General features: G+C 45.7%; 1 protein-coding gene across 1 annotated transcript in view; it reads right to left on the bottom strand.

Annotated features, from left to right (window-relative positions):
* Window positions 1–506: 506 nt before the first annotated feature.
* The window catches only part of LOC119291904 (boron transporter 4-like), a 29,847-nt gene continuing 21,120 nt past the window's right edge, over window positions 507–9,233 (bottom strand). Inside the window, exons 4-13 of the mRNA XM_037570710.1 lie at window positions 3,830–4,022; window positions 3,597–3,735; window positions 3,337–3,511; window positions 3,060–3,226; window positions 2,751–2,924; window positions 2,307–2,402; window positions 2,106–2,222; window positions 1,649–1,971; window positions 1,247–1,517; window positions 507–1,116 (exon numbers count right to left, since the gene is read on the bottom strand). Of these exons, the coding sequence (XP_037426607.1) occupies window positions 955–1,116; window positions 1,247–1,517; window positions 1,649–1,971; window positions 2,106–2,222; window positions 2,307–2,402; window positions 2,751–2,924; window positions 3,060–3,226; window positions 3,337–3,511; window positions 3,597–3,735; window positions 3,830–4,022 (1,817 nt within the window). The 3' untranslated portion in view covers window positions 507–954. The remainder of the gene's footprint in view (window positions 1,117–1,246; window positions 1,518–1,648; window positions 1,972–2,105; window positions 2,223–2,306; window positions 2,403–2,750; window positions 2,925–3,059; window positions 3,227–3,336; window positions 3,512–3,596; window positions 3,736–3,829; window positions 4,023–9,233) is intronic.

Here is a 9,233-nt window from a genome sequence, read left to right as displayed (position 1 = left end):
TGAAACTGAAACTGTCAACCGACTGACTTTGGCTATTGTGGTCAGTTGATTTTGAATGTAGGAAGAAGGAAGGGACTCGCCGGAGAGAAGGAAGGGGCTCGCCGGAGGACTACCCCATTATCTATCTTAGGGTTTAGGGTGAGGGCGGTGGTGAGGCGATGGTAGGCTTCACGGGAGAAAAAAACTGAACACAGGCGAGGCTAGAGGGATAGCCGGGGCGGCAGCAAGACCTGCGATGGGGTCGGTTCAGGCGGTGTGACGAGGCGGTCACGGGAGCGGTGCTGGCCGCGGACGGTGGTGGCCGGCGGTTCGGCCGATCGTATGTTTGGCGGGTCGAAGAAGAAGGCTGGAGATAGAAGAAGCAATATGCACCATTTATTTTCCATCCAACGGCTGAAACGAAATCGACTGACCCGTATTCGTTTTTCAGGCGACTTACGTCTAGCCATTCCCGAACTTATACACACAAACAAAACTGGAAGGCGATGCAAACTGCGACGAAAACGTGAAAGAACTTGAACAAAAGGCACCAACATTACAGCCAGAGCACACATCATCCACTGCTTCTCAAGCAATACTTGTAACTTTTTAATCTCAAACAGACCAAGCTAAGCACACACATGCAACGACAGGTCACAGAGCGACAGGTTTTCCTGCAATACCAAATGGGCTAATCTTTCTACTCCTCACCATTGGTATTCCGGCAAGTCCCCTTTCATATCCAATACTTCCTTCAATCTGCTGCTCTCACTGCTAAATTGCCTGAGCCTAGCTACTTCGTACCATACACAATCATGGCTTTTGGGAAAAGCTATACTACAGTACCATATGCATACCAGCGAACAATAATGGTGCATTCGGCAAAGAGCTGCTGCTGCCAGAGGATTCCCCTCCTCATTTATGATAGAATCATCGGCGAAATCCTCGATCGGTCCTCAGGCCATTGTTCTATCTTCAGACGCTTGGCTGAACGGCGTTTGAATGGACCTGAAGGTGTCTTTCTTCACGATGGCTTACAATCCTGTGCTTCAGTTCTCCGCGGTGTGTTGTGAGCTCATCCAATATTTCAGCGTCGATCCTGCCGTCGCAGCTTCCTGAGATCGAGCCATCTTCCTCCTGCGCGCGTGAGGAACAAAAAATGTTTCAGATTAACATAGGATGACTGACACCTTGGGGCACTGCAGAGAATGAAACAAAAACAAAAGGAGAAAAATTATAGGAGAAGACAAGCTGAAGTTATATATACCAGTAGTGTGTGTTCATGTTGGACCCCTTCAAGTTCTTCGTACTCAGCGGCGTCCAGTTCGCGCAAGTCATTGGGCTCAAAAAACTTGGGGAGCAGGTACTGCCTGATGAGAATCATGAGGAAGAAAGGCAGCGGGAAGAGAATCCCAGCTATCGGTATCCATGTCGTGCCGAAGCATATCAAGAAATACACAATCTGGAAGATCGTAAAGACATATATCGTTCTCGGAGACACCGACTCCACGAATGATGCATGGGGACCTTCCAAGACCCTGCAATTGTCACAATACCAAGGGTTGGTGCATTCTGTTATGGAAACGCCGAATCTTAACAAAAATGGTGTGATGCAAAAGGAAGCATTCATTTGTTCAGATTAGATGAACAGATGCAGAATCGACATTACTTGTAGCGTCGGCTTGCTCCAATGCACAAAAATTGTATCCTTTCCCAAAACTGGTTCCCTGGTAGGCTATCAATGGCCATGTAGGCAAAGTAACCCCAGAGGACCGAAGTCGGTATCATCTTGATAACCGGCATAGCTCCGACGCAGCCACCAACCAGCAAGGACTGCAGCAGGTTGCTTAGTCTCTGTTCGTTCACTCGAACGGGCAAATGTGCTTCGATATGTTTTCTAGGATCAAATTCTCCAGCCAATTTCCCATCCTCATCACCTTCACGCAGCACTGCATCCTTCAAGCTCTTCAAGTCCTTGTCAACAGAATCAGCCTGCAGACAGATTTTTTAGCCTAGAAGTCATTTTGGCAACTGTTGCAATATCATTCATTACAAAAAACTTAATTTGTTGTGCATGACATGAAAGGGAAATTAGATAGGAAGATGACAAAGATTGAGAAACTCACATCCTGTTTATTATCCATTTCGATGAACACTTCATGCATCTTGCCATAGATTTCCAAACTGCTTGCACGGTTCGACATGCCCTCTTTGGCAGTTCGAAGCATCTTTTTGCGCATTAACTAAATTGACAGAAAAAAGAGAAGAGAGATGAGCAAAACTGGCTACTGTAGCAAATGGTTCAAATCAGTCTGAATCTCACTCACCTGCCCCTTGAGGACAGCAAGGCTCCTTGTATGCATGGGGGACTGAGGAAGTACTCCATTTGCTGGAGGAATGCCAATCAAACCGCATATTAGGACCTGCACCATTCACATATATACTATGAGAAAAGGATACATGACATGGTACATCGGAATTTGGAGTTAAAATGTAGTCAGGTATCGGGATAGACGGGGAGGGGCGGTGTGTATGCTGGCCTCGTATTGCCCCTCCATAATATTCCTCATTCTTATATTTGTTTTTTTCTTCCAAAAAGGAGGTTGAAACCCCCGGCCTCTGCATCATTAAGATGCACGTGAGGAATAAAAATGTATTGTCATACTTTTCAATAGCATATGTAGTTGGTTGTTATAGGTTCTTAAGAAAATCGTGACAAGACATAATACAAAAGAAGAGTGTGCAAATAGAATGAATTAGACACCATGTACCATGAATCCAAGTACCAAAATGTCATAATGGTAGGCAGAAGGTTTCTTCAAATTGAACTCCTGTTGCTGAGCCAACTGTGAAGCCACACTATGATCGAAGAAGTACAGTCCTGCAACCATCAAAGCAGGCACGATGGCTGCAAATATATATACTGGAGGGACCGAAAGCAAATCCTGAAAGTAAACGCCAAATAAAAAACATTCATGAGTACCATGACACACAATTTTTATAAGCTTTACTAAGTTTGAACTGCGAAGGCCACGAATAATATTTACACATGTAGAACCACAAGTAATTTGACTTGATACCTTTGCCACGGTCCAATGCCCCAGTGAACTTGACTCCCAGGGTAGTGGGCTGAAGAGCCTCCTAGGCACTCCTGAAGGGACACCGCTCGGTAGTGCGTACGAAAATGCCGTCCACGCGATCACCATAAGAGGGACGCCATAATCCGCAATGAAGCTTCTGATCCATCCTGCAAATGGCAACTCAAAGGCAAAGTGATCAGTGAACATGGCAGAGAGCTCGGTTTGCACTTCACTGGTATACACAACAAGATATAAATGGAGTGAAGGTGTGACCAACCTATGCCATACAACCATGACCTTGCCCGCCTAGTCTTGAGTGCACTGTATAGCAGGCCAATTGAGAAGATAACACCAAGTAGGCCATTGACATATATCCACTGGAACTGGTATATGGGCGAACTGCGGTCAGAGATCTTGGCATCTTTCGGCATACTAAACTCACTCACGATTCCCTGCAATACATGGATGGTGCCCCTATTAAATATCGTCGCCACGGTGAAAATAACTATGGTTAATTTGCTAGACATGATAGCATACCTTGATAGCTTCTTGCAGGAAGAGAACGGTGATCAACATCCCGAAAAGTTCTCCTGCAACCCTCGTGAATCTGCTTATCACATTGGAAGCATTGAACATTGCCAACAGAAACAGCATGATAGCAGTCCAAATGCAGACCCTGGATGTCAAGAGAGAGCATGCAATTACGTTTACAATATCAAAGCTATCCACATCATGAGGGTGAAAACTATTTTAGTACCTATACTACGTACCATCCAGCCCAAGCTAAATATAGCCGTTCTCCCAGACCCGGCTGCTTCTTGGCAAAGTTGTAGAGATAAGTGTACATGATAATAGTAGGTTCTGCCACTCCAACGATCATCATTGGCTGCCCGCCAAGAATCGCATGTATTATCCCACATATCGCCGTAGATGCCAAAGTTTCAACCGTGCTGAGAATACCATCTGAAACAGACCTCTTCTTAGTATTATAGATTGCATGCAAATTTAAACTTCCCCATGTGTAGTAGAGTGTGGTAATTAAGAGGGCAATGATTTACTTGTTAAGCTGTTTTACAATGGTTTTTCTTAGGCTGGTCATAGTGGGGAGTAACTTAGACTAGTAACATGCATATGTTACTAGTCTATGTTACTACCTCTATAGTGCATAGTATCATATAGTAGTATCATAGATGGTCTCATTTATTGCCATGTATGACACATAGTAGCATCACATTTATTATGTTACGGTATCTACCTATATTACTATAACCATCTCTCTCTTCTTTAATTACCTGCCACATAAGCACGTTTGCGAGTCCCAAGTACATGTTACTACTTATGTTACTCCCACTATGGTCAGCCTTACCTCTAGAGGGGTCAGAGTTGTAATGCGTCCTGGCCTTTGACTGTTGATGTTTTTTATTGCAAAAAGATTATACTGGATCCTACAATTAATGCAATGTGGCATAAAAAGGGGACTACTAATGCACATTATTGTCTTTCCTAAACAAATCAGACGCTTTATTCACCAAATCAAGGTGATTAAATTAATTGTTTTATCATTTGAGGAAAGGGGATTAAAGTACGGTTTTGCTAAAACTCATTCAGCTGAGAAAACTTTTGGTCTCATTCACTTTTTCCATCGTCAGATCCAATCACGTTGCGATTCGTGGTTTCTGTCGCTCGCAAGGCACAAGGCGCAGCCCATCTCTTGGTTGGCTCACAGCCCGTTTCTTTTTTCTGTCGCTCTTTTTTTCTTGTGTCACGCTGAGGGAGAAGACTCCGTGATGGGTTTTTTCCGTCGGCCTTGCTTGTGACATCGGGCCAGTTATTTTTCCTTTTTGTCCTAGGCTAGCAACAGGGGTGCACCGGAGATAATAAGACGGGTTTTTTCTGCATTTCGTTTTTCTTTGATGTTGTATTTTTTGTCCATTATTCCTATTTAACTCTCTATTTTACCTTCCTTTTTTTATATTTTTCACTTTTCTATTATTTTTTGGTTGGGAGAAAAATGTAAATATTTTTAAAACTAATTTCTACTCAGACGAGATTTGGTTAATTTTTGAAATGTATTAGAAGATATTTTTTATACTTTTTTGTGTTCCTTTTTTTCTCTTGTTTTTTATGATAATCATTATTTATATTTTTGACTCACGGAGAGGGTGATAGCTAGATACATTCTACTCCCCTCGTTCCTAAATATTTGTCTTTTTAGAAATTTCAAATGGACTACCACATACGGATGTATATAGACATATTTTAGAGTGTAGATTCACTCATTTTGTGTGCTGCTTCGTAATTGCCTGAGTAGCATGTCCACAATCGTCTCGCAACTACGAGGGCCCGCATGCCACTTGCAAGTAGACCATCGACTCGCAACTGGTCTTTTGTGCTGTTGTTATGTTGTTGTTTTTGTTATTTTTGTTCTTGTTGTTGGTTGTTGTTGTTATTGTTGTTGTGTTGGTTGTTGGGGGTGTTTACTTGATTCCACCGAAAGCTTGACCATCTACTAGCAAATGGTCTACTTGCAAATAGACCATCGACTCGAAACTAGTCTGTTCTTTTTTACTTTTGTAATTGTCCTAGTTGTAAGTCCACCATAGAAGCAACAGTGGGTGCCCGCATGCCAGTTGCAAGTAGACCATCGACTCGCACCTAGGGTTGTTTTACTCGATGCCACTTGCAACTTGACCATGGACTTGCAACTGGTCTGTTTTTTATGTAGTTTTTGCAATTGCCCTAGTTGCAAGTCCATCATTGACTCGCAACTGTGAAGGGCCCGCATGCCAATTGCAAATAGACCCTCGACTCGCAACTGTCTGTTGTCTTTTGTAGTTTTGTAATTGCCCTAGTTGCAAGTCCATCATCGACTCGCAATTGTGGGTGCCTGCATGCCACTTGCAAGTAGAACACTGACTCGCAACTAGGGTTGTTTACTCGATGCCACTTGCCACTCGACCATCAACTTGCAACTCGGTTTTTTGTTGTTGTTTTGCACTTGCCCTAGTTGCAAGTCAATCATCGACTCGCCACTGTGGGGGCCCGCATGCCACTTGCAAATGGATCCTCGACTCGCAACTGGTCTGTTTTTTGTATGTAGTTTTTGCAATTGCCCCAGTTGCAAGTCAACCATCGACTCACACCTGTAGGGGGCCTACATCCCACTTGCAAATAGACTCTCAACTCACAACTGGTCTATTATTTTTTGTAGTTTTGTAATTTCCCTAGTTGCAAGTCCACCATCGACTCGCAACTGGTCCGTTATTTTTCTAGTTTTGTAATTTCCCTAGTTGCAAGTCCAACATTGAGTCGCAACTGTGGGTGCCCGCATGACCATCGACTCGCAACTAGGGTTGTTTACTCGATGCCACTTGCAACTTGACGAACAACTTGCAACTCGGCTTTTTTGTTGTTGTTTGCAATTGCCCTAATTACCGAAAAAGGGTTTCCCCCCGCTTTGTATACAAAGCAACCAACCGAACCATACAGGAAAGGTGCTGGGGCGGAAGCAGCACAGACACGCCCAAAAAGAAATGACAGAGCAAAGCAAAAGAAACAAATGCCGACAACGGCGGATCAACAAAAGCGAAGAAGCCTCGCGATCGCAGCGCCCACCAGGCTCTTCCACTAGACTCCAAGACTCCGAAGTGCTGGCACCTATCAACACCTCCAAGAAGGATCGCGACGATGACGACGCTGCTGCCAAGGGTTTCCCCCGGTACACGACGAGGCGAGAGGAAGGGTAGCCCCGACGCCCTCCCGGAAGGTCAGGAGGCACCCACAGGCGCCACTGCGCCGGTGTCGGCCATGTCGACAGGGGTTTCCCCCGATCCCAACCCGCACCTCGGGCACCCCGGAGCCTGCCACCAAACCAACCACCACCGTGCGCCAGCGCGGTCACGAGGGGGCCTGCATGCCACTTGCAAATAGACCCTTGACTCATAACTGGTCTGTTTTTTTACTTTTCTAATTGCCCTAGTCACAAGTCCACAATCGAGTCACAATTTGTGGGTGCCCGCATGCCACTTGCAAGTAGACCATCGACTCGCGACTGGTCTATTTTTTTCTTGGTGTTAGATCTTTTTATTGTAGTTGCGACTGCTCCAACCGCAACTACAGAACATATAATGTGGCCGCAACCGGAGGTCGGGGGATAGTTGTCGATGCCGATGAAATCGGTTCCATTTTTTGTTAGGTCTTTTTGTTGTAGTTGCAACCGCTCCAACCCAGAGCAATTTGCAACTCAGCACACCCTAGCGCAACTGTAGGACATATAATGCAACCGCAACTAGGGGTGGGGGAAGGGTTGTTGTCAGGACCCCGACTCGATGTCACATCGATCTAGCTGGTAACACCTCATATCACTTTGCGGCCTCACGCACGGTATCCCCACGGGTGTCGTCTTACCTTTTCCCGGGACCGTTTGCGCCTTTTGGCTCACGTATATGATAGTGTCGCTAGCATCCATATGATAAAGAGCCCGGGCTGACATGACCAGTCGTAAACCCAAAGTGGCACAGACTTACAGGGACAGGCATCCATGACCCAGCTTCGAACGTGTCGGTCATCAGCAAGTGGGTCCGGGCTGTAGCACTGGGCTAGCAGGACTCCGGTAAACCGGGCTGTAGCGGGCTAACAGGACTCCGGTACTCAAAGTGTGACATTTCCCCGAAGGGACAGACACAGGAACGAAGAAGGACACATGCCGGCCAGCCTAAGTGTTCCAGAGCAGTAGCAAGCTACCATGGCTCAGCGGTAACACTAGGAGACATTTCCCGGTAAGAGAGGCTACTAAAGATAAACAACTAGATAGTCAGATCCCACACATACCAAGCATTTCAATCATACACACAATATGCTCGATATGTGCAAATACAACGAAGCATCACAACATGACTCTACGACACAAGTACTTTATTTAAGGCTCAGAGAGCCATTACATAGCATACACAAAGGTACGGGTCTCACGACCCCACATACAAGTCATACAGTCATACAAACCAGCAGCGGAAGTAACTTGTCTGAGTACAGACAACTAGTAAAATAAAAGAGGCTTGGAAAGCCTAGCTATACTACGTGGTCCATCACAAGCTCAGGGTCACCACCTGGGTCTTTAGCCTACTCGTTGATGTCAACGTCTACATAGAACCCATCAGAAGGGGTTGCAGCGTCTTCTGTAAAAATGTAGATTATAGCAACATGAGTACAAAGGTACTCAGCAAGACTTACATCAGATCCTACATACATGCATAGTATCAAGAAGGGTTGGTGGAGTTATTGCAGCAAGCCAGCTTTGACTCTTAGCTAGGCTATCCTGCGATACTCCAACTGAAATGGTTTTGCGCACACGAGTCCACTACTCACCAATTCAATACACTACCGAGGATCCGCCTCCGTCTTCCTACAGAAGAGCCATCCTCGGCACTCACACTTATCTTGAGGCTTTTAGCAGTATCCATTTACTTGTCTATGAACTGTATAGGCAACCAAGTAGTCCTTTACCGCGGACGCGGCTATTCGAATAGATTATGATAACCCTGCAGGGGTGTACTTCTTCATACACGCTCTCACCACTTACCGTCATTTACACGACATGTACTCGGCAACCTTCAAGCGGAAGCCCAACGTGGGTGTCGTCCACGACCTACCTACTCACCTAAGCCTCCAGTCCAGGTTTATCGCCTATTCAGGTTCCATCCGCAGGGAGTCCGGCCGAGGTTTCCCATACGGCCCCGAACGATGTGAACAGGGTTCCCGAGATACCTAACGGGTATTCGGTACACCGTGCCACGTACCTACCGCATCACAGCCCACCCCTACGGTCAGCGCTGTCCACGGCCTCCAGTAGGCTACAAACACCAGAAACTACTTGCAACTCCTGGACGGAGAACTAGGGTGAATAAGAAGCCGAGAGGGTCCATTGGTTTCGGGCCCAATGCATGGTAGTAGCTGATTCTTAAATCACACATACAGATCTCAGTGCTTAAGGTCGGTTTCAATGAAACAACCCACCATGTACTCCTACATGGCCTCTCATCGATACCTTTACCAAATCGTGTTCACCACACCACTCTCATTACCGACATAAACATTTCACTCTAGCCCATCACCCAGATGAACCAGACCTGACACGACTCTAAGCATAGCAGGCATAGCAAGGTAGGAACAACACAT

This window comes from Triticum dicoccoides, chromosome 4B (assembly GCF_002162155.2).
Source record: "Triticum dicoccoides isolate Atlit2015 ecotype Zavitan chromosome 4B, WEW_v2.0, whole genome shotgun sequence".
Classification (NCBI taxonomy): Eukaryota; Viridiplantae; Streptophyta; class Magnoliopsida; order Poales; family Poaceae; genus Triticum; species Triticum dicoccoides.
Note: the sequence above shows the minus strand (reverse complement) of the source record. Positions and strands in the feature narration are given on the sequence as shown.